Source organism: Lacerta agilis, chromosome 7 (genome assembly GCF_009819535.1).
Source record: "Lacerta agilis isolate rLacAgi1 chromosome 7, rLacAgi1.pri, whole genome shotgun sequence".
Classification (NCBI taxonomy): Eukaryota; Metazoa; Chordata; class Lepidosauria; order Squamata; family Lacertidae; genus Lacerta; species Lacerta agilis.
This window is the reverse complement of record NC_046318.1, coordinates 46,038,051-46,063,576: the sequence shown is the minus strand read 5'-3', so window position 1 is coordinate 46,063,576 and position 25,526 is coordinate 46,038,051. Positions and strand designations below refer to the sequence as shown.

General features: G+C 41.4%; 1 protein-coding gene across 1 annotated transcript in view; it reads left to right on the top strand.

Moving 5' to 3' along the window:
• The first annotated feature begins 539 nt into the window (after positions 1-539).
• LOC117049951 (ras-related protein Rab-10-like) overlaps positions 540-25,526 on the top strand; it is a 34,527-nt gene continuing 9,540 nt past the window's right edge. The window contains exons 1-4 of the mRNA XM_033155113.1: positions 540-852; positions 12,608-12,668; positions 14,757-14,895; positions 24,256-24,345. Of these exons, the coding sequence (XP_033011004.1) occupies positions 711-852; positions 12,608-12,668; positions 14,757-14,895; positions 24,256-24,345 (432 nt within the window). The 5' untranslated portion in view covers positions 540-710. The remainder of the gene's footprint in view (positions 853-12,607; positions 12,669-14,756; positions 14,896-24,255; positions 24,346-25,526) is intronic.

Genomic DNA, 25,526 nt, shown 5'->3' with positions numbered 1-25,526 from the left:
ACCCAGAGATGCATTTTAAATAAAAGGACACATTCTATGCATGTAAAAACATGCTGATTCCCAGAACATCCGTGGGGCCGGATTAAGAAGGCGATTGGGCCGCATGCGGCCCACGCATCTGCATGCCTACCCTGGACTAGATGATCTGCAGGGTCCCTTCCAACTCTCATGATTCTATGATCTATGAAATCAGGACTTCAGTGTTTTTCCACTGAGCAGTGGTAACATATAATGCCACTTCAGTATTGGACCACATGCCTGGGAGTCCGGGCTGTGGTGCAAGGACTTGTGGATAGACTAGTCTACAACCACCATCATCCCCAACTAGTCGAGAGCGGGTTGTCACACTCGCCGTCATGTCAATTCTCCCTCTGTGCTTATAGCAGCTGCGTGATGATAGGCAGCCCTGGGAGAGAAAAATAACAATAACAGCTTGACCAGTTGAATTTCAAAGGCACAGGGAGCCCTGCTCTTGGGGCATAAAGTTAAGCAGCAAAACAGAAGTTGGTCCGTTGTTGGGGGGAAATCCAGCTCCAATCTCTCGCGTAAGCCGAGGGTTGGCGACGCTTCGGAGAGGAAGGCGGCGGAGGAAGGGCGGGCCCTCCTTTGGCCGCGTGCCTGGAGGGGGAAGGAGCGACGCCCGACGGGCAACTTTCGGTTCATTCCTGCCCCGGGAGCAGCTGCAGCCACTCCGCTGTGGTTCGTGGGCCATGGCTCAGCCGGAGAAAGTACTGCAGGCCAAGATAGTAATGGCCGGGGACTCCTACGTGGGGAAAAGCTCGATCCTGAGACGATACACCGAGCTCTGCCCAGCCAAGCCGTCTCCGCCCACTTCCTATATCACTACCGTCGGTGAGTAATCGCTCTCCCACCTGCAGCTGCCTTTCACTTTCCCGCCTCCTCCGCTTTCCTTTCTTATTTGCTCCACGTATCCGTTCTGGCTGCTCCCCACCCGCTGCCTGTGGGTTCGAAAATCAGTTTATTCCCTCTTATAATAAGGCACACACGCACACACAGTCGTCGCGTTGTAGTTTCATCTATAATGTAGCGCGCAGTCTTCCAGCTCACACAGAGTTCTGTCAGAAACTTCCATGTCTGCCTGAATATCTCTGTGAAGCTTGAAAACACTGCGTGGTAAAACTTTGCAGCTATTAGCATTTACAGTGGCTTCTCTAGTTTGGGTCTGGCACCCATGGACCCTCCTCAAAACCCACCTTTTCTGTGAAGCCCTTGGCACAACCTGGGCATAGCCAAGAGGAGGCAGGGGGGCAGCTGCCCCTCCCCCGTCAAGAAAAATCAAGAAAAACACTTCACTAACTGAGGTTCTGCCCCCCAAAGCCTGCCCTCCTAACAAAGATCCTGACTGTGTCCATGAGCACAACCCCCGTACACATATCTACTGTAAGCATGTGTAACAGGCTTCATTCAACACACTGGCAGTTACTAAACACATTCAGAATCATACTGTGAAGCAATCAAGTACAGTATTTCCCCTGTTTAACTTTGCTTTCCTGTGTTTCCTGTTTCAGTTTTAATAGTCAGGGCCCTTTAGAGAAGTGTAACTACTTTGCAGATTGCCCCTGGAAACTAGACTCAGTGGAAGTGTGCCTGTGTGTGTGTTTTAATCATTGTGGGAGGTTATAGTGTAAGTAGTTTAGTATTACATTCCACTACCTTTGTGCACTAATAATCCATATTATGTATTGTATGGCAACAGAGGACACACTTTGTGGATTAAAAGTATACGGTATAAGTACATGAGGTGTACACTGTCACACTTGAATCTGCTATATACATGTATTCCACATGAACATGTGATTGCAAGCTCCCTGAATATCCAAGTGTATAGTACATGTGAAATAGTGATGTTGTGTACTTTACATAAATAACATTTGGCGTGACCCGTATTAGGGCATTACTGCATGAGGACTTTTTGTGCTTGCTTGTTGGCATGTTAGTCCAAAAGCAGAATTGTGGAAAGCTGTACTTGCAAATAACGGTGTGTTGTGGTGCAGGGATATTTGCACCTACATTGTTTCTTCTGTGTATAGTTTGGCCACCTTGTGGACAGCCTGAGGTTATTATCATTCTCTACATGAATAGGTGGAAGGAGCCATTGATCATGGGTGCTCTGTAACCTGTGGGGATCAAAGGTACTGAATGAATTATTTTAAAATCCACGAAGAAAACTAGCTAACCTCAGGTTTTATTTCTCTAAGATATACTGAGGTTGCAACGTTTAGCCATAATGTTCATCCCATAAGGAGTGCAGCTGGTTGGTAGAAGATCTTCATTTGAAGCAGAAGGTCCCTGGTTCAATTCCTGGCTTATCTAAGTAGAGCTAGGAGGGACTCCTGTCTGAAATCCTGGAGATCCACTGTCAGTCAGCATAGGTAGACCAACGGTAGTCAACAAGGTGCCCTTCAAATGTTGCTGGACTGCAGCTCCCATCAGTCTTGAGCATTAGTCAAGCTGGCTGGGGCTGATGGGAGGCCAACAACATCTGGAAGGTGCCATACCTGTAGAAAAAATACTAAGCTAGATAAACCAATGGTCTGACTCTGCATAAGGCAGCCTACTATGTTCTTCCTGGCTTCTTGCATGATTAGTTAACTTCTGCAAAGGGAACTTTTGTGTTTTCAGTGGAAGCTCCTTACACATTTGACAGTGCTGATCTCCTGTGCAGCCCCAGCTGTACTGTGTTGTTTCTTACAATTCTAGTGCCCGTTCAACTCTCATGTCCAGCTTTGATGTCTGTGGACATTTCATGGCCCAGGAGAATCAAGATCAGATTAAACCAAGGACTGAAATGTTTGCACTGTGTGTCTGTGATTAATTTGGGGAATTATTATGATTAGCATGTAAAAAAGTGTGTGTGTATGTTCAGCTACTTGAAGGGACTGGTTGCAGTGGAAGATTCCCGGCGCTTATCATCTTCCCTTAAACCTTTCTGTGAGGATGACATCAGACAGCCAATCCCGTTGGGTTGGTGAAGAAATCTCTTTGAAAGGAGGGAAGCAATATTACCTATTGCATATTGCATCCTGTTGTTCTACTTCTAATGGTAGAAACATTTATTTACCGGTATGTTCCTTTTAGAAATGTTGTGCGCAACAACTTGTAAAATACACAGTGTGCTGGAAAAACACATCCCTCGTGCCAATGTCCATTGCTGCCCTTGCTGTTCATGTTTTGTTTTCTCTCAGCAGTCTGGGGCCTTCAAATCATAAGGAGTGTTTCCCTTCCTTCTGGTGTGATCTTCTTAATATACTGTTTATACATCTTGTTTATTAATAATAATTCACTGCCATCAGTGTAATGACATTTTTCAGATTTCCATAAGCAAAGTCCCTTCCCCCAAGGACCTTACTGTCTAAATTTTGATAGCAACAACTGAGAAAGGGAAAACAAAGAGTAACAATGGATGTATGTGAACAAATGCTTTTAAGCATGGTTACAACTGATCACAGCTGTTACAGCCATAATGTATGTTTTAATAGAATCAGGTAAGTGTAGTATTGTAGAGTTGGAAGAGATCCACAAGGGTCATCTAGTCCAACCTTCTGCAATGCAGGAATCACAGCTAAGATTGATGGTGGTTTTAGCTAAGGGCTACAATTAGGCTACAATGAGGGACAAAAAGATAACATAACATTACATAAAAAGGAAAGAAAAAAGAAAAAGCCTAGGGCTTGCCAATCAGAAGGTTGGTGGTTCAAATCACCACGACAGGGTGAGCTCCCATTATTCGGTCCCAGCTCCTGCCCAACTAGCAGTTCAAAAGCATGTCAAAGTGTAAGTAGATAGATAGGTGCCTCTGCTCTGGTTCGCCAGAAGCGGCTTAGTCATGCTGGCCACATGACCCGGAAGCTGTCTGCGGACAAACGCCAACTCCCTTGGCCTATAGAGCGAGATGAGCACTGCAACCCCAGAGTCGTCCGCAACTGGACCTAACGGTCAGAGTACCTTTACCTTTACCTTTTACAATCCAACAGATTTGGTGATACTTAAGATTATTGAATTAAGTTCAACTGATTCTGTCCTGGGTTGTGGTCATGACATTTTTTAAAAAAGTATTTTTTAAAAGTATTTAAATGTATTTTTGAAATTGAGAATCACTCTCATTCCCTTCTTATTTTTAAGTGGCATGTGAATCTATAAATGCAACAGGTACCAGGTACTTACATTAAAATTATACCAAGAAATCCTGTTGTATACCAAGTAGTACTTTGGGCATCCTGGAGTCCCACTGATTTCCATTTGATTTGTCAAACTGAATAAAAATGTCAGAATCTTTATGAGAGGTAGATGAGTTAAGGCTAGATTCCGTCAATCTAGTGTAAATATGCTAACGAAGCTCTGCTCTTTATAGTCAACCCCATCTGGAAGTTTACAGTTTAAAGCAGCTGCCATCAGACCATTGATTCTGAGAAGGAAAGTGTCCTCTTCCTCTGGGAGCAAGGGAAGAACGAATAGGCCCATCCTCTGTGAAAATGGGTAATCAGAAAGAATTGGCAGTCAGTTCTGTGATGGGAGAAAGAACAGGACATGTATTGAAACCAGACTGTGCCACTGTAATGCTATTAAACAACTCTGTGTAACCACGGTGAAGAAACTCATAAGCAAATGGTGTTCTAATTCATAATGGAGAATGAAATGGGTTTTTTTGCTGCGTGGACTGAGATAGTCTTCTCATGCATGAATACGTGTTGGGTTCAGAATGGGAGGAACTGCAACTCAGCTGGGTCAGAGAAAATGACTGGTCATTTCACACAGGCAACTTTGGGTCTGTGTTTTTCAGCAAGGTGGTTTTTCACCACTATCCAGATGATAGGATCATAGAAATGTAGAGTTGGAAGGGACCGCAAGGGTCATTTAGTCCAACACCCAGCAATGCAGGGATATTTTGCCCAATGTGGGGCTCGAACACACGACCCTCATCCTCTATCAACTGAGCTGTCATCTGAAGCATTTGTCTCAAATTCTACATACTGCTGCTTGACCCATATTCGGAAGGTTTGCAGCAATAGACAAAATGGCGGTTTGTATGCAAACTTTGCTGTTCAAGCAATCCTTTCGCTATGAGCACAGTGCAATCTGGCATGTAGAATCGTCATGCAAATTGACCAACTGGGTTGATTTGTATATCTTCTTATTTGAAATCACATTCCATTTGTGCCATTTTCCTGGGGGACCAGATTGGATATTAGGGGTTCCTTATAGATACCAAGAAGCAGTATCTAGTTCTCCCCCCATGTGCACACATCCTGATTTACCACACCATATCAACATCCTGTTAATTTTAGGATTATTAATAGGAGAGTAACAGAAACATCAATATTGCAGCTGAAGATACTGCAATTGAAGGTGGCAGGGTTTTTTTCAATCTCCTGATTTATGGGCCTTCCTGATTTCTTTGCCCAATCAATGTTCCTCAGAAACTGTTGGTTTTGAGAAAGACAGTTTTAATGTAATGGGGAAATAATAAATTGGGGGAAAGAGAGGGAATATATGTTGAGTACTGTGAGATTTCAGCAGAAGATGAACAATCAATTAGAGAACAATTCTAGAAAAGGTTGCCAGATTGCATTACACTTCTCAAATTTATCCTTCCTGTAATACATGATTCATTCTTTAATGTACAGGTCTAAAAGGTCTTCAACCCAATTTTCAGTTTGAAGTGCAGAACATGATTTCTAGAACTATAAAACAATACTCCTGCAGCAAAGTGATGCTATGGGTGTCCTAAAAGGTGATTAAATGAGAACTCCATCTTTAGGAACAAAACTAAATTACATCTGGTCATGAGATATTTTCAAGAAGACTTGATAACATATGTCATGGGCCAGCTAGACACGGAGGAGTGGTGGGAGAGACCAGCTGGGGAATCCCAAGGGAAGACGGCTCAGAGCCCAGGGATTGGTGGTGGGATGACACTGAGTGGTCAGAGGGAGAAGAGGGAGCAGACCAGGAGGAGGAGATGTCGGAAGGTGAAGAGGTAACAGGGTTTAGTGAGCAGGGAGACTCTACAGCACAGAAAAGTACAGAATTGGAGTCAGAAGCTAAAGCAAGAGAGGAGGGAGGGCAAGAGGCAGCGATGAGTCAGGTTGGTGAAGAAGCCAGCGATGCATTACTTTGCATTTCTTTATATGAGCAAAATATAGTCTTGGCTACAGCAGCTCTAGTCATCTCATGGGGGAAATCTGAAGTTTCAGAGAGCATAAATGTTTCTGTGGCTGAAATCCATGGATTTTGGTTCACATGTTACACTAGTCACACAAGTCCCGGTAAACAATATAAAAAGGGAAAGCAGCAAATGAAGCAGGATGATGAAAAGTACCTTTTAAATCAGGAGTGGAGAACCTGTGGACCTCTGGGTGTTGGACTACAACTCCCATCAGCCAACGTGACCTATGATTGTGGATGATGGGTGTTGTAGTCCAACAACTTCCTGAAGGGCACAGATTTCCTATCCTTGTTTTAAATCTACAGCAAAAAAGTCAGAAGATACTACTGAAGGAATTCTTGTGAAACCAAATAATCTGTCATCTTTCACATTACCAAGATGAGTACCAATAACATAGTTTTGCTCCATATTAATACTAGTGAAATGCCAATTTGGATGGGTAAGTGGAGGAGCACCTGTAAATCACAGGTCCCCTGCAAGGGCAGGGAGGCAGTGCCACTCCCAAAGGTCCGTGATAGTTGAGAACCCTTAATGCTTCTTTCTTTCTCTGCTCAAGCTTAACCACTGCTCATGCTGCTTTTACTTGTGAAGCACCATAGATGCGCTGCAGCTCTTGACATACGGTTGTAGAAGCTGCTCTGCTGGATTCTTATGGAGAAAGAAAAATATATCCACCCATACAGTCCAACCAAGGAATGGAGGCTCAGTCTCACCTAAGTCATTTTGAGTGATGGATACTTTCACCTTCTGTCAGCATGGTTACTAGAATAACAAGCCAGGGGAAGGATGGACCTGGAATTGAGCAAGAGGTGGAAGTAACCCTACAGGAGCCTTCCCCAACCTGGTGCCCTCTAGATATTTGGGAATACAGCTCCCATCAGCCCCAGCCAGCATAGTTGTGCCAGGGGAAGGCTGTCTAGACTACTGGGTCGATTCCATCCCTCTGCTTTGCATGGCTCCATTCTTCTCATTTGCCCAGTCCTACCCTTTTTTCCTGGTTTTGCTGGAGCATGGCCAAGAGATTGTTTCTAAGATATAATAAATATAATAAAATGAGTTCATTTGGATTTGAAATGAAGGGGCACAAACAAGCAGCATTTTCATTAAACACGACTGGAACGGTTATAACCAAGCAAGCATTTCAATGTTATAGTAGATAAAAATCAGAATATTTCGTACTCTAAAGTAATCATATTGGCAATATCATCCAAAGCTAATTCTTTAAGGTTTTAGATACAGCAGCTTTGTGCATGCCTTGGACTGAGCAAGGCTTTTCAGCTAGGCTTGATGTTTAAAAGCCCTATTATGTGACTAGCTTTAAAATCCTCTTTTGCAAATTGTTTTCCAGCTAAGGCACAGCTAAGACTGGGTGTGCGCGGGTGAAAATCTGCAGATTGCTTGTGCATTGCCGTGTAGCCAATGTAAAAGCAATCTGCATCACGTACATCTGTTGTATGTCAGTTACATAGCAATGCACAACCAAACTGCAGAATCTACACTATAGACTGGAACACTTGCTGATATGATTGCTGTGCTCACATCAGCATGGTGTCAGGATCAGTGTTAGTGCAGGGTCGTCCCATGTGATGCTATCTGTGATTTTAAAAGTATAATGCACTTGCTGACTTTTCAACCCCCCCCCCCCTTTCTGCCAGGAAGGGGAGAGTGACAGAGTTTTTTAAAATTGGTTGGAACGCAAACTGTGATTCCTTTATTGAGGATGCATGTTTGAGTATATGGCTAGTGCATATAATTCCCTATCTCCATATGGATAAAAGTAATGGCCACAACTTCTTGTAGCCTTAGCTGGCTATTACGTTTTGCTTGCTAGGAAATACCAGGTATAGCTATAATGGCTGCCAGTTGCTACTGCCAGTTGCCGAGTGCGATTGCTATTGGTACTCCCCCCAGATGAACAGGCAAGAGTCAAAATATATCTATACTAGGAGAATTTCAAGACTGAAGAGGAATTCTGTGCACCTAGTTGGTAAACTCTGATTTCCTCTAGGCATAAATCTTACAGTATCTTGCAGACAAGTGGGGCACGTTGCAGTTGTGCAACCTTTGTGAATACAACCAATATTCATAGCAGCTCAGATCCAACTCAAAAGGTGTATCTTTGGAAGAAGGCAGATCAGTTCTCTAAAGAGCACATATTTCCAGTTCTTTCCACTCCCAGTTCCTATTCCCATGTCTCCTTCCCACCCCCAGTGTGTAGTTGGGAATTCGTTGATCTGGGTGAAATAAGAGTCCCCTCTCTTTTGCCTGGTGCAAAGGACTGCAGAGTGATGAAGATACAATATGGTAAAATGTCATTTCTCAGTACTTACAATGCTTTCCCCCCTCATAGTTTGGACATTTCAGGTCCTGCTCACAACCCCAGAATTATAGTTGCAAGTTGGTAGTTTGCAGGCAATACTGGGAGGGTTGCAACTGTGGATAGTAGCATTTAGTTGTTCAAGATTTGCTTTTCTTAAAAAATAAAAAAAAATGCATTCACAGTAAATTTTCATTGAAAGCACTTTATTCAGCACTTAAACTCTCAGGGATGGTTGCCCTTCTTCCTCTTCAATTATGCAGTTTTTGTGAATTATAAGCAGCTATAGTTTTCTAATTAAACTTATACGGATCATAAGGCAGACTCATCACATTGAGAATAGCAGACTATAAAGAATAACTGTTTTTGTTTAAACAATGGCACCTCATTGAACACCAGGGGAAAAGTTTATGGGGGGGAAAAGATTTGCATGTCCAAGTGAACATGGAGATGCCTAACCAAATAAGTTTTGAAATAGTTCCATGACATATTTCCTTGCAGTGGATTTCATTGTAGTGCGTTCAGATACTGTGTACAAGTTATTCACAGAGATCTCAGAATGCTTTGGAAGCAAAACTTAACTTTTAAGGTAGTGGGAACAAATCCAAAAGAAAACTCCTTACGACTTGCCTGTCAAAGTAAAAGTAAGACTTTTTTTCTTTTACCCCTTGCTAAAATATAAACATGTTCAAATAAATATTGTTCATTTCACTTCATCATAGGATTCAAAGTAGCTTTACTTCAACTTGTTTTCTGCTTCATATGTCTTAATTCAGGACTAAAGGGAATATTCTTTCCATTTGCATTGCTGCAAAATGTTAAACTGGTTTTGTTTTTCTGCAGTTGTCAGATGATTTCACCTTTTCTCTTTCTTTTTTGTATCCAAATGAGTCCTTTCTTAAGATTGACATGGGTTTGATAAACAGTTTGTATCTATCAGGGTAGCCAATAGCTTACTACTGAGAGATTGCAAAACTACACATTGTATTGCTATGTGCATGTTGCTTATTGATTTTAGAGTTAAAATCCCAAGGTCTTCTTCAGTGTCGGTTAGCCCTCAGCTGCCTAGTCTTTGTGTAAAACACAAAGAGGAGGATGTGTTTCTCTCAAACTAGGGCTCCCAGATTCCAGGCCTTCCATGCACCACCAGCACTCTGTTTCTACTGAAAGCCTGGTTGATGGAGCTCAGCACATTGAGGGTTCTATCTGGGCTTCAGTACCAGGTGGCTGAGTGCTCAGCTGATTTCAAGGGCAAATCAGTGCCTACTAGGAACTAGGAAACCCTTGCCTCAAGGCTTGCTCCTCAGTACATCTCACTGAGGACATCGCCTTGGTTTCTGTTCTCTTTCCACAATTGTTCCATTGGATTTGATCCCTGCCTCATCTTGACTATATACACTTGCCTTTGGCCCTCTCAGCTCCTGCTTGGCACCTTGACTCCTGGCTGCTTTGGACAGTTGCCTAATTCTGGCTCAAGTAGATTGACAACCAGCTCACCCATCCAGGGGCGTAGCAAGGTAAATTGGTACCCAGGGGCAAAAAAAAATTTGTCACCCCCCCCTCCCCAGAGGCATAGGTGGTACTCGGTGTGGAAAATTTCTTGTCAAACCCCCTATTGAGTCCCCCCCCCCGCAAAAATGGTTTTACGTTATTTCATATTTTCTTACAAAGGAATAATAACAAGTAAAAATAATAAAAAACTTTTATTTATATCCCACCCTCCCCGGCCGAAGTCGGGCTCAGGGTGGCTAACATCAGATACATAACATTGGTATAAAATCAAACAATAATTAAATTACCTCCTAAAAACATCTCAAAATCAAATTAAAGTCTAATTAGATGGCTTTCCACAGGGTTAGGGTTGGGAACAGTAAGTGCTCCACTTAACTGAAATTTCAGCCTTCACGACATAGGAAAACAGCCAAGTAAACAGCTATTTTGGTGGAGGAGGGTCAAGATATTAACTGATATGCATGAAATTTCATATATAGCTATATAATCCCTAGTATAGTAAGATAAGACCTTCGGAGCAGGCATTAAAAAAATTCAAACAAAAATTCAATTATTTTTCCCAAAAAAATTGTTCCTTGATAATTTGTCACCCCCTCCATTATGGAAACCGGGGCGCACCGCCCCCTGCCCTCCCCTTGCTACGCCTCTGCACCCATCCACCTCATTCGTGGAGCCTGACAACCTGCAGCCCAGCCCATTCAGTGGTCTGTCACTTAACATTTGTAAGCTTTCTGCAGACAGAGATGTTCTGACACCCTCCAGCGCTTCATTTCTTTTGTGCTACCAGAACATATCAACCAGTGACATCAAGCAAGAGACTTCTGCATTCCCTTCTTCAGCTTTTGACCTCTCTATTATTTGGGGAAGTTCCAGTGTTACTCAAGAAAGTCCCCCCCCCACTCTTCAATCTGTAAAACAGATTTGTTGTAGGCCCGCCTATACCTAACAGATACCGTGTTTCTCCTAAAATAAGACACCGTCTTATATTTTTTTTCGCTCAACAAAACACAGTATGGCTTATTTTCAGGGGATGTCTTATTTTAACCGTGTCGCATCGGTACGCTGCATAGCCACGCCTCTCCAGGCTGTTTTAATGGGAGGTACCATGTCACTATGGCTTATTTTCGGGGTATGGCTTATTTTTGGGGAACGGCTTGTATTTCGCAAATGCATAGAAATCCTGCTATGGCTTATTTTATGGCTATGTCTTATTTTAGGAGAAACAGGGTAGCACAACCTGAAAATTCTGACTTCCACAGAAACCTTTAGTGTGCTGGGTACCCACTTCAGCTGAGAACCAATTGCATCAACAGTGTGTTCATGATACAATGAATGATTATAAAATCCTGAAAATGTTTATTAGAATTGAGTTTGGATTGTTGTGTCCCATGCTTGTGATACTATGAAGAAGCTAGGAAGAAAATGCAGGCAAAAACAATATGATCAAATAGCATTTGTCTGGCTAGTAATCAAGTCTACTTTTGTTATCATGGTCATATAATACTATGGCTTAATTTTATCAGCAGTGCGGTGGGCTTTGGCCCTGCATTTCTCATCCCCCCTCCCCACAGCCTTGTCCATTTGTGAAATTTGTTTGAAATTTTATATAAAGCTATGAATAACTCATGCATGCAATACTTATTGACTTCTGTTTTTCACTAACATTCATTGACCTTTTAGGTCAATAAATGTAAAGTTGATTTAAGAAGTCAATATGCCTTATTTTAATTTAGATTAAATTTTCATCTGATTCAGCACTCTCTAGTTCTCTTTTTATAAATAAAATGCTCATGTCAATTTATTATTAAAATTTATGTCAAATATAAAATGTTTTCATGTAGGACTGGAAATCCCCAGCTGAGTTATTATTTTTAAGCATTTCCAGCTCAGTGTTTTGAAAGTGACCTTCCTGTGCTCGACTACTTATCATGCCCCTTTCCAGCGCCTTTCCAGTTATTGTACAGAAGGTATACAGACATAAAATTGTATTGCAAGCTCTATGTGAAAAGAGAAATTCCCCCCTCTTAAATGTTGTTTATAGATGTGGGCATATAAGTGAATTTGGCTAAAGTAATGATCCTTCTAGATTTTCATTTTACGAAATAAATCCAATAAATTAGGTTTTTTATACTTCTTTTACACTGAAGCTTTAGTGAGATTTCATCACCCCTTAGGCTTGAACTAAATAATACTTTTTATATATAAAAAAAGAGAATACAGTACAGAACAATCTCTTAAATTCTGTAGCAGTTTGCTTCAGACGGTTGCAAAGTCTCTTCCATATAGGGAGAGGTAACAGTTCTTTCTAGACTCTAATAAGGAAGCACAGCTATGGGAATTTCCCTTTTACTGAGTACTTTGGTGCATAGCTGTCAACTTTTTCCTTTTTTTAAGGGAAATCCCCTTATTCCGAATAGGATTCCTCGCAAGAAAAGGGAGAAGTTGACAGCTATGCTTTGGTGTGGTCCCAACTGAAATATAGATGATGGATTTTTTTTAATACCCTTTGACACTTCTATTATTACTTTGATTTGTTCTCCTTTCATATTTATAGATATAATAATAGTTTCCTCCCCCCTTGTTTCTTTTAGGTATTGATTTCAAAGTAAAAACAATTTCAGTAAATGATACAGCTATGAAACTACAGATATGGTGAGTTTTTATTTATTGAGAAAAATGTACAGATCATTCAGTCAGGAAAAAAAATCTCCAGGTGGTGTACATAATAAATAACTGATAAATTCCAAACTTTAGAATAATTACTATATCAAAATTAGTAATCTGCTCTTGGTATTCTAAGGTGTGTATTCATTATTTTTTCAGTACAAGTACCTTTCTTCTTTGGGTTCAGTAACAAAAAAAGTTTATGTTTTATTACTTTCAAACCCATTCAATGGGGACAAAACTTGGGGGCCTTTCTGTTGTTTTACTAGTAACTCCCATCTTCCCTGTTCATTGGCTATGCTGGCTGAGGATGATGGGATTGGAACATATGAGAGACCACAAGTTTACCATCCCTGCTATAGAAATGTGTATGAATGGATAATGGCCATACAGCTGTTTGGGTTCATGTTGTAAAGGTTTGCTAACTACTCTACTCATAGAACCCAATATAATAAAAGACCAGACAGTGTTTTTGCTGTTGTCAATCTGCTAACACTCTTGTGTGAGAGAAAGGGAGGGAGTGGGAGAGCGAGAGGGAGGGAGGGAGGTGTAGGCTGTAAGATTGGGCAGTCTTTGAATGCACACCCTTTGTGAATTCTGAGAGATTCCTGACATCCCAATTTTACAAATCCACCTAGCAGCAACTGGCAGACAGAGTAGTTTGTTGCTAATGTGGTTATAAGCAGGTGGTGGAAAAGGTTTGTCTTGCAATACTGCCTGTTTGCAACATTGTGTATAACTAAGAAAACCAGTTACATCTTATTTCCTGTATTATTTTGCCAATGTAACTGAGTCACACATAGCTGGGCAAACCTCAACCAATCTGATCCTAGTACAGTCAAAACAAAACAAAACAAAACAAAATAACAAAACAAAACATCATTCCAGTAGCACCTTAGAGACTAACTAAGTTTGTTATTGGTATGAGCTTTCGTGTGCATACACAAAAGCTCATACCAATAACAAACTTAGTTGGTCTCTAAGGTGCTACTGGAATGATTTTTTATTTATTTATTTTTTTGTTTCAACTACAGCAGACCTACACGGCTACCTACCTGTACCTAGTACAGTCGTACCTTGGAAGTCGAACAGAATCCGTTCTGGAAGTCCGTTCAACTTCCAAAACCAAATTGCAGCTTCTGACTGGCTGCAGGAAGCTCCTGCAGCCAATCTGAAGCCGTGGAAGCCCTGTCGACTGCTTCCAAAAGAACATTCGCAAACCAGAACAATTACTTCCGGGTTTTCAGGAGCCAAAACATCCAAGTTCCAGGGCATTTGGGATCCAAGGTACGACACTATACCTTTTCCAGAAGTGTGTTTGGTGCTATAGAACTCATAACTCCACAGCCTATTTGAGACCACTGTAAAATGTAGAAAACAGAATGATAAAATTGTAGAGTTGGGAGGGATCCTGAGGGTCATCTAATCCAAATCCCTGCAATGCAGGATTCTCAACTAAAGCATCCATGACAGATGGCCATCCAACCTCTGCTTAAAAACCTCCAACGAAGGAAAGTCCATCACCCCTGGAGGGAGGCCATTCCATTGTTGAACAGCTCTTAACTGTTCTTCCTGATGTTTAGTTGGAATTTCCTTTCTTGTAACTTGAATCCATTGGATCGAGTCCTACCTTCTGGAGCATCAGAAAACATGCTTGCTCCATCTTCCATGTGACAGCCCTTTAGATATTTGAAGACCACCCTTATAATTGGCTTCATGCAGCATCCTAAGCTGATGGTGGTGGCAAAACACAACACTATCATCAGGTAGTGCAGCCATTTTGTGCCTAATCATATGTATATTTTTGGTGCATTATTCACTCAGTCCAGCTGTTCCATTCCTTCACAAGTACAGCACTGAGATTTAAAGCCACGGTTATTTGCATCCATAGTATTTTGAATAAAATATGATCTGGAGTGAATCTTTACTGCAGAAGTACTCAACTGGTATGCCAACTGGGTTTTTATTTGTATGCTCAGCTTCTGCCTTTTTCTGCTGCAATTAATGATTTAGGACTGTTTGTTCACAAACTTACAATGTAAGCAGTACCAAATGATTCCTTACAATGTATTATAGGGACACTGCTGGTCAGGAGCGATTCCATACATTTACTACTAGTTTCTTCCGTGGAGCACATGGATTTGTTCTTGTCTATGATATCACAAGCACAGAAAGCTTTCAAGGAATTGCACACTGGATGAAAGATATAAATGAGGTACGTTTATACCATTCTGCCTTTGCTCTCAATATACAATAATCTTTGACAGGTTCATAGAAGCTAGGGACAGGCACTCAAATGCACCCAGAACAGAGTGCTTTTTTTTTTTTACTGCTGCTATTTAGATGAGGAATCCGCTGTATATCCCATGATCTATCACTGTTTCTCTGTTCCTTTTTTCTTATGTAAAGTGTTGCATCATGATAAAGAGAGATACCCGTTAAGTATTCTCATGATTTGTTTGGACCACAGTCTTGCTCTCTATTCTCTTGGTTCACAACTCCTCCATTCCACCTGTGCATTTACTCACTTACACATCTTGCTCATCTCATCTGCCAGTGTGTTAAAATCCTGGATACATCATCATGTTGTTACCCAACTATTTCCCAATGTCGCCCCAAATTTCTGTTTTTGCTTTTGAACACGGGGTGGTAGAGGTGGTGGCAAGGACATGCATGTGTGCCCACAAACTCCTTAACATTGATTGGGATGGGTTTGAGCACATGGGTGAAGTGATGGGTGAACTACAGATTTAGTATTTGTTAAAAAATTGTATACAATCCTGAACCTGTCGTTCTGGAAGGAGAAAGCCCATGTTCATAGGAAATGTGCAAAGATTAATTCATGGAGAGCAAGGAACAAAAATAAATTAATTATAAGAATATTGGCTTTGGCATATAGTAAAAGATGAATGTGTGCTCTTTATTACAGCAAATCAGCGAAAAATATATTAAGTCTTAAACACTCAGACTTCCACTCCTATTCTGCAATATTCAATATTCTCATGCCTCTCAATATCAAATTGTAGGTTTATTATAATTTATTATTATTATTATTATTATTATTATTATTACATTTATACTTTTTTGCCATGTTAACTCAAAGCGATATACAATTTATAAACAAACAAACATACATTCTTACCAGCATAAAACAGAAAACAAATAAAAATCTAAAAGACAACCCTGTGCTTAAAAGGCAAGATTAAAACATCTACCCACTCAAGGGAATTCTAAGTTTGAAAGTCTTGCTGGAGGCTATTAATTATCACTGTCATCCTATGCCTTACACAAGGTGCAACCTAACTGTTTTTTACCTTTATGGGGAAAAGTTTTATTTTCTTAACAGTAAATGGGAATAGTGGAAAGGAAAGGAAAGGAAAGGAAAGGAAAGGAAAGGAAAAAGAATCATGGACCAGAAGGACTATTCTATGCCCATATGCTCAAATATCTTGCTTCCAACAAGCTGCCAACATGCGTCCTGTGGAAGTGAATTCAGCTAACGAGCCCCACCAGCAAAAGCCCATGCAAGGATTTCTTCTAGCACAATGGGACTCCCTTGGCATCTCCTCCCTCTGTGCCACCACAGATTGGCTGTGGGAGTGGGGTCAGGAAAACTCCCTGAATAGTATGGCATGGAAGGAGAGGGCTTCATCAGGCAAGCAGAAATGGTTGCACCGGTGGACTGATCTGCTTAGTGCCATGTTGAATTCCTCCCAAAATATTTATGTGTAGTCTTATCTCATCCAGGTAATGGATAGGGTTATGCTGTTAGTTGTGCAATTTCTACATGTCCTGTTGTGTCCTGTTCCTGTGTTGTATTAGTGCTGATGTGCTATGTGGATAGGTTTTTTTTTAAGATTTGTTGTAAGATCTTAAACCACGACTTCATCACATAGGATATTTGGAGGGGTTCATTGCTGAGTAAAACAAGAAGTGTCTGGCCAAATCCTAAGCTGTTCAGACATACAACTCCTTCAGCTGCCTGTGAGTCAGTGATTTTTGTCCCACCATACATATGATTCCACAGAGCTCTTAAGGCAGCTTCCAACTTATGAATAAATTTCTTTAAAAATATAATAGAAAAGGAGAAAAACATGTGTAGGACACAGAGAAGCAAACTATCTTAAAAGATCATCACATTTTAGGTTGTAAGCTGTTTCGGGTGGGGACCTATTCTGATGTACTCGATAAAGCGCCATACGCACTGATGTTGCTACACACCTAGATAACGATAACAACTATGAATTGTCCGTAGGAAGAGCCAATTCTCATCTTAAAGTGTGATATGGAAAAAAATCAGCCTCTGCTTTGCTTTTGTTTGCTAAAAAAGAGTCTTCATATCTCTTTTAACACTTGAGAGATTGCAGGACAAGCTTTGCTGGTTCAGGAGTTCCATCGTGGGGGTGTCATTAGTGAAAACACCCTGGCAATCAGGCAAGGAGGTATTGGGAACCAGCCCCCTTTTAATGATTTTGGTGTACAGTTGTACCTTGGATCTCGAACGCCTTGGCTCCCGAACAAATCGGCTCCCAAGTGACCAAAACCTGGAAGTGAGTGTTCAGATTTTCGAATGTTCTTTTGGAAGCCAAACGTCTGACGGGGCTTGCGTGGGTTCCGATTGGCTGCAGGAAGCCGCACTTTGGTTTTCAAACATTTTGGAAGTCGAATGGACTTCTGGAACGGATTCCGTTTAACTTCCAAGGTACGACTATACTTCACAGAAGGGCACTCCCAGGTAACCTGGACCTAATCTGTTAAGGACTTTTTTTGCATAATGCATCAGGGTCAAGCTAAAAGTTTTTTTTTTTAAACAGAATTTATTAGCATTTTCGTAATATAACACAAACCCAACCCCACACCTACAAATACAAAAACAAATACAAATACACATAATGTCAGGATTCTTCTTCTTATTTGTATATCTTACAAAAAAAATATTTCTACTTCTGAATCTTGACGTTTGACTTCCCCCGCCTTTTCACCTTCGGTTTTAAATCAATATACTATTTCCTTAACAACTTTTCTCTATAAAAAATTTTAACTTTACTTAAAAATAACACAATTATCTTGATCTTTTTATTATAACCTAAATCTTAACCATATATTCTTATAACTAAACTTATTTCTTCTATCCTTTATCATGCTGCTTTTGACTTAAGATTCAATATCTCCTTACTTATTTAAAATAAACTTATAATTAACAGACTTCACACTCCGATCTCGGATACCATGACAGACCATTTGGATTATACATTTAATACTTCAACCCACTCCCCCTCTGTCCATTGTCTTTTTCTGTCTTTCACCAGAACCGGATCTCCAATTATCTTCTTCTGAGTGTCCACAGATCCAGGCATTCACAACAAACCTAGCATCGAGCTTCAGGGTGTTCATCACTTCCTTTCTGGGCTCCTCCGTACCTTTGTACCATACTTCTTCTTCTTGTAGAAATCTTAATTCCATGTCCCTTGCCCCCGAGCTGCCACCTCGGAGTCTGGATATTATAAATTTTCCCGTTCCAGGGCTGCCACCCCCAGAAATCGGTTCCTTTTCCCGGAGTTGCCCAGCCATTTCGAACCATCCTTCAAGCACCCCTCCCAGCTCTTTGCCAAGGTTTGATTCCATTGTATAAAACTTTTGAAAAGCCTCCTCTGTGGAAAGTGAGTCCTTTTTATTTATAATTCCACTCAAAACTTGCAGTTTCCGATTAAGCAGTTCCAGCTTCAAGACAGTGAGCATTTCCTCATCCTTTAAACCAGAGTTCAATACCAGTGCAAACACAAAGTCCAGCATTTTAGAAGGGAGGGTGAGTGTCAGATTTCAGTTCCTGTCTCTTCCTTCCTTTGTTTCAATTTTTTCCCACGACAGTCCAAGTCGTCGCCATTTCTCCGAAGCCGGAGTATAAAGACCAAAACTTCAAATGGAGATATTTTTTCCCCAGTTAACCCCCGAAGGGAAATCTCAGCAGTCTCAGTTTTCAAATTCCAGATACTTTCTATCGATTGTTGTAGCAGCAGTCACTTAAACGGTTAATTTCTTTCACCTCCCGAAGGGAGAGAGGCGGGCTGCCTTTCTTCTTTCCCCCAAATCGTTCCAAGAATACAAAGAGTCAATCAAATACTCACAGCCACTGGGTTCTTATCAGCTCGTTAAAGACAGGTAGAACTTAGACGCTCATCACAGGCTTTGTCGCCGCATTTACATCCCGGTTGGGGCATGTCCCCTATAGCCCGGCTCCGTCGTCCCTTCACCCCCACTCCCCCTTTACAGGGGGAGCGGGGGAAGGGTTCGGAGCCACAACGGGCACAGCCGGGGAGCCCAGGGTGCGGGACGCTCTTCCCGCACCCCAACCGGAGCCCCGCTTTGCGGTAGCAGGGCTCCTAACCCCCGGGATGGACTGGGTGCTTCGCAGCCGAAGCAGCCCACGACCACCCGCAATGGCGTCGCCGCCGGAAGTCCAGGGTCAAGCTAAAAGTTATGCTTAATGCTTAGCGTGCAACTATGGCATGTGGAGAGGTAAGGGTTATTTCTGCCCTCCCCAGCAGTGACCCCTCCTGAAAATCTCCACCACCTTGCACATGGCTGCAAGGCTTGGTTTAAAAAGTTCCTATTGGGAACTTTCCCCCTAAGTATCATAAAGCTGACTGAGTGGGATTTGACCTTGTTTTGAATATGTTGGCCTTGTTTTGAATAAGTGATCTGCTTGCACTGCAAGTACTAATAATGTGCAGAGAATTTCTGCATCTTTCTTTAGTTTAGTTAAGGCCCTTCAAACATTGTTGCATTCCAATAATCCCTGACCAATAGCCATGCTGAATGGGTCTGATGTGAGTTAGAGTCCAATAAAAGATTTTAGCCACCCATGTCATCATCATCATCATCATCATCATACTTCGCCCATCTGACTGGGTTGCCCCAGCCACCCTGGGCAGTCTAGAACCATCCTAATGCTTTATTTTGAATATCATTAATCTAATAGTTGTCGATGCCTCTGTGTCACAACCAACGTCTTTGTAGATCTGTCAGAGTTAACCAGCAAGTGCGATATTAAAGAATAATGTAAATGTTTGTATGCCAATTATGCTAATAATGTGCCAGGCTTGCAGATTCTGTTGTGAGGAAACATTACTTTTCAAGACAGGTCAAGATATACTGGGACTTTAATATTTAAATCATTCTTACCTTTCAAATGAAGGACAGCTTAATGCCCTGAGCTTATAATGCTGATTGCAGCAAGTTTCAAGGCAATCAGCATGTTTATTACAGGAAAATTGCTTCAAAATATGAGTTTGCTTTACAAATTTCTCATATGAGGGTGCAAGATTGATATAGTCCTTTCTCTCTCACAGGTGCTCATATTTTTTAATTAATCAGTTTTAGAACATCGCTCAGCATGCTCATGGTATAAAGTGGCTTTGAAGTCAAATATCAATTTATAAAGATGAAGGAGGGGGCAATTTTATGACACACAAAGGTATTCTCAGAAGTTTATGGGGCAGAAACTGGGGAGAGGAGAAAGCGCCCCCCCCCAAACAAGCCCTCCTTGTTCCCGAGGAGTCCTACCCGCACCCCTGCCTGGGAGCTGCAGCTTTCAGGGCAGAGGCAGGTCCTCTGTGTGAAGACTGCCTGGGTGAATTTGATCACGCTTCTCAGTACCCCACAAATTCGAATACTGAGCTAAGTATTTAACATGCAGCTTTACGGCAAAGGCCACCCTAGAAGTGGTGCTTTAAAGTGGTTTTTTTTGCATTTAACATACATATTTTAAAAAAATGCAAGTACCATCAGATGGGGGAGGACTTGTAATTAACAGGAGTATAACAGACAGGGAGAAAGAATTTAACTCAAGAGGGGCGGGAACCTCTTGATGCTGTTTGCATTGGCATCCTTGTGGGACTTCCTCTCAATGCAAATAGCACTTTCAGAAGCAGGGATTTCTTGCACCCACCCTTCCTGCAGTGCCTGATTCACCCTATGTCCATCTAATGCTCTTAGCATTATTTTTATTTTTGCAACCTGCATGTTAACATCACAGCTTGTTGGGCCCTTAATATCAGCTTTTGGGCTGATCAGGTACAAGATGTCCCTTGCACTGAACCTCTATGCATAATCTATTACTTTTGTGTGCTGGTGTTCATGTTATTAAACTGCTCCTCCTTGTGGCCAAAGATCATAAAGAATCCAGAAGATGAGCTGACTGTTGTTAATCTTCAGAGCTGTAAAATCAGTCTCAATTTTTCCCCTAGTGAAGGATCTTCTTGTACTTGGCTTAAAGGATGACCATAGGAAGCTAATGTAAGTAACTGGTCCTAGATTTCTTAAACTAATGTTAATAATTTGAATTTTGCAAAACTCTACAAGAGCAGCTACTCACTATTTTATGATTTCAGTTAAAGCAACATGTATAATTGCATTTTTCTGGGAGGGGGGGAATGATTTGTTTATCATTGCCCTTCTTTGCCTTTTTGTGATTAAAAACATGAATTTGGAAGAACAACTCAGGCAATAAGATACCTAACTTTCACAGTGCAGGAAAAAGGACACACACTTTCATTTTGTTTAAATACTACTGATATTTTCTTTTTTCTATCTCTTCAAATGTGGAACGCTTAAATCAAATGTTATTAGGAAGCATGCTACTTCTCTCATTAAATAATAAAAACGTAAAACTAGTCTATTTACTATATGCAGTTTTAGGAACTTAGAATATAATTTTATATAAATAGAATCAGTGATCTTAATGAGTAAAGCTCCAGTGCCTATTGAAACAGTCATAGAATCATAGAATCATAGAGTTGGAAGAGACCACAAGGGCCATCTAGTCCAACCCCCTGCCAAGCATTTTCATTTTCTTCAATCAATCCAGGTCAGATTGATACATTATTTTCAGCTTGTGCTTTGCACCCTTGCAATGAGCTCACTTCATTTGAAAGACTACATTATCCTGAACATCAGCTGCAGTTATGAAATGAGATTAGTTGAGAGGATTAAAAAGATGAATCAGTAACCTTAATAATTTTGCCTGCTGCTGAAAGGAAGCAACATAGTTGTGAGTCGGCATAACTCTACTGACGTTTCATGAATAAAAACCATGTTTCTTTGTGCCTTTTCAGATGTTTACATCAACATAGTGGTGTGGGGCTTTGTTCTCCCCCTATAATTCATAAACACAAGGCTGATGTTTTATGCAAAGCGACTTTTGTAGCTTCACTACAAAACAAGTCACTTCAACTTGACACACTCAATTCGGTGAATTCACCCATTTTCCTGCCAAGAATTAGAACAAGTTTTGATGTCTGTGTTAAGTATCTGGATATTTGTCCTCTTGCAACTGAAGAAGACCCCTGGTTCCAATAAACCATTTAATTGGTTGGCTCCAGAGGCAATTTGCACAAGCAGAAACGTTGGCTTGCACAAGAGGTGTGTGTATGTTGTTTCCTCACTCTGTCAGCAGCCCACTGTACCACATCCCACACTGTCAGGATTGACTTTTCGGAAGGCTCTAGTAACTGCAGTTCAGAGGACAGAGTGGGAAAGCCCTGTTCCTTGAACATAACATCATTCATGGTTCTCTGTATCCAGCCCATTAAGTATCACTAACTTTACAATACACATACATTTGTAGATGCCAGGATCTGTTTCAGAACATGTTTCTTATAATTTAGATATTCATAGATGCCATCAATTGCCTTGAAGTAAGAGAGCTATCTATTATATGCCCACATTGTATGCTTCAGTCAAAGGGGTTATTTTACCCTCTGTTCTTGAGGAAATTATTGCTGCGGTTCATGTATGTCTTGACCTAGGATCTGTGAGCTGTCAGAAAGCAGTAGAAGTAAGTCTAACTCAATGAGACACCTAATTGAAAGTCAAAAATAACAATAACATTGTGAATACTTTGCTAGAGATAGGATAGTTTCCACCAGTAGGAGCTAGGGACTTTCTTGAAGCAGAAACGTAAAGATTTGTGCCCAGTCCTGTGCATGGGACTTACTTCATAGCATATATACATAGGATTGTGGCCTTGCTTATTGCTGGATAGGAGTAGTGGCTTCTCTTCTAACACTGATTTCTATGTGCATTGCTTTGCATTTAGGGGTACACCTGGGCAAAAGCAAGTAAGCATGTACTATGATATACTACCCTCTTTCAAGGAAAATATGCTAAACTGGGCAGACGGGTGATTCGTAGTAGATCTTGTGATTTGGGAAGCACATGGGGAGCTTGTATGAGTCCTTGTTTAACCAAGAACACAGCATGTAGTAAACTTTGTTGTGGAGGATCTGTCTATCTATCTATCTATCTATCTATCTATCTATCTTCCAGCTTGTGCCTCTGATATCATTGTATTGGCATTCACTAAGAAGTAAGTAGTTTCCTTAGCTCGAAGAAATATAGAAAGGGGCAGGAAGGCCTGAAGAATATATAACAGTGCCTTGTGGCAGTCAGATTATTTGTTCATCTAGCCCAGAAGCATCTGCTCTGACTGGTGGTGTCTCTGGTACATGATCCTTCTAGCTGGAGGTGGCAGGCATTGAACCTGGGATTGAACCTTCTGACAACAAAGCAAATACTATACTACCGGTATCACTGAGCTATAAGCTGTCCATAGGAATAAGTCAAATGAGGTAGCTGGGCTTGAGAACGCACCCCAACCCCTGGGAGAAGAACGAGTTGTATACATCAACCATCCTTCTCTGAGTAGACTTATTAAAATTAATATATGTGACTAACTTAGGTTCATTACTTTTAATGGGTCTACTTTGAGTTAACCTTAGTGGCCTACAACCAACCCCATGTGTTTGGAGAGGTGTAGCCCGCTGTTGAGTGCATGTTGTATAAGAAGCTCTGCTAATGGCTTGCTTTTTTAGGGGGCTGATCTTGTCTGTTTTATGTATTGAGCAGGGATGTTTGTGTTGTTGCTATTCTGCTTAATTACTGTGGCTTTTGTTTTACCCACCTGTACTGAACAATGCACGTTGGAAATATTTTGATTTCCCAGAGTACCGGTAGTATCTTTCAGTTCCATTTAGCTGGTAACTAGAAATTTGGAGGAGCACCCCCCCCCCCCGGTTTTAAGCCTCATGCATACATCATCCATTTTTAATTTGTGGCTATGGATTGTAGCTGATGAGCTTCTGCCTTGGCAACTTTCTCTCTGGCTCCCCAATAATATGCAAGACTTGTGTAAAGGTTGTGTCGCTGGTGCAACAACAACAACAACAACAATTTATTATTTGTACCCCACCCATCTGGCTGGGTTTCCCCAGCCACTCTGGGCAGCTTCCAGCAGAGATTAAAAATACATTAAACGCCATAATTCATGGGATTGATCTAGGCCTAGGACTTTAACCTTGCCTTAGTGATTAAGCTAGAGCCCTGCATCAGGATGAGGCTCCAGATACAACATGTTCTGTCCCTTCTTAGTTCATTAAAGTTGTAGATGATGGTGCAACTTGCCTCAGACTCTGTTTTTTATATTTATTGAGGAAATGATTATTGGGTGGGGGGAGAGCCGGGCAGCATGTTTTGGAGTTCACTTTAGTGATACTCATTTCACTTCATTTGTTTATAGAAAGCAGATGAAAACGTGGAGGTAATACTGCTGGGTAACAAGTGTGATAAGGAGACCGAACGTGTCATTCCAAAAAACAGAGGGGAAAAGGTAAGGAATTTATCACATTGTTTCACCTCTTCTTCTTCTTTAAACAAAATGTATAATATAAACATAAAATACAATATCTGTATGATGGGTAGATCTTTCAAGTGCTATCTCAATATAAAAGTTTCCTTTTAAGAAGAATGCATTATTTGCATATTTTGCATCAGTCTCTTGCATCTGGAATACTCAATTATTACAATTTTTACTTGTTCTATACAAGTAAATAAAGGCCTCCAACAGAAGGTGAGCAAACTGCATGCTTTTTTGGAACCCTTTGTGGTTAGTCAACTAAAAGCTATCATGATGAATATTCAACCAGGGGGCAGTGTTGGGGTATAGCATTTCCTGGCTTCTAAATAGTTCAATGCCTTTTTCAATTGTATGGTTAACAGAGTAACTTTGTGTTAATGGAACAACCCATTACCATTTCTTATTCCTTTCTAGATTTCGTTTGAATTGCTCTTCTTCCATTCCTTTGTCACAATATAGGAAATAATTCTGATTTCTCTCCATTTGGTGAGATTTTCCTAGGGAGCAGATCAGCCAATGTTACCTGCTTTCATCAAGTAGTATCATGTAGTATTTGCTCTGCTAATAAATTAGTAGCATTTTGTCATATATAACTGTAAACATTGAGCAAGCTCACTATTATCCTTAGAGCAGGGGTTTTCAACCAGTGTGCCATGGCAACACTGGCCTCTGTCCCTCTTTCATTCCCTCCCTCCTCTGATGCTCTCTTGTATCTCTGCTTCCCAAAGGCTTGCACAGCTGTTTGTTGCAGCAGCCCTGGCTACAAGCTCCCCAGCTGAATGGTGCCTCTGGGGCTGGCTAGGGGCTGCTGGTTGCCAGGAGCTGAGGCAGCCTTGGAGTAAGCAAGAAAGCGGGCGAGGGAGCCCAGCCAGCCAGTCAACCAGCCCTTGCTGTTGGAAATGGACAGAGAAGTGGGGAGGCTGGGCAGGCACACAGATGCTGCACTGGCCTTGCTGTGCTTGCTGTGTGCAAGGCCTGCCTGGGAGTTGAGTGCCTGGTGCTGAAGAGGAGCCTTTCTGCCATGCAAGCCTGGCAGTGCCCGCTGCTGCCATTGCTGCCTCCCAAGGTGAGGAAGGTGCTGGCCTCGTGTTCACCTTTGGCCAGTCTCCATCGGGCCACTAAGGCTGAGGGCATCCTCTTCCCAGGCCTCTGTG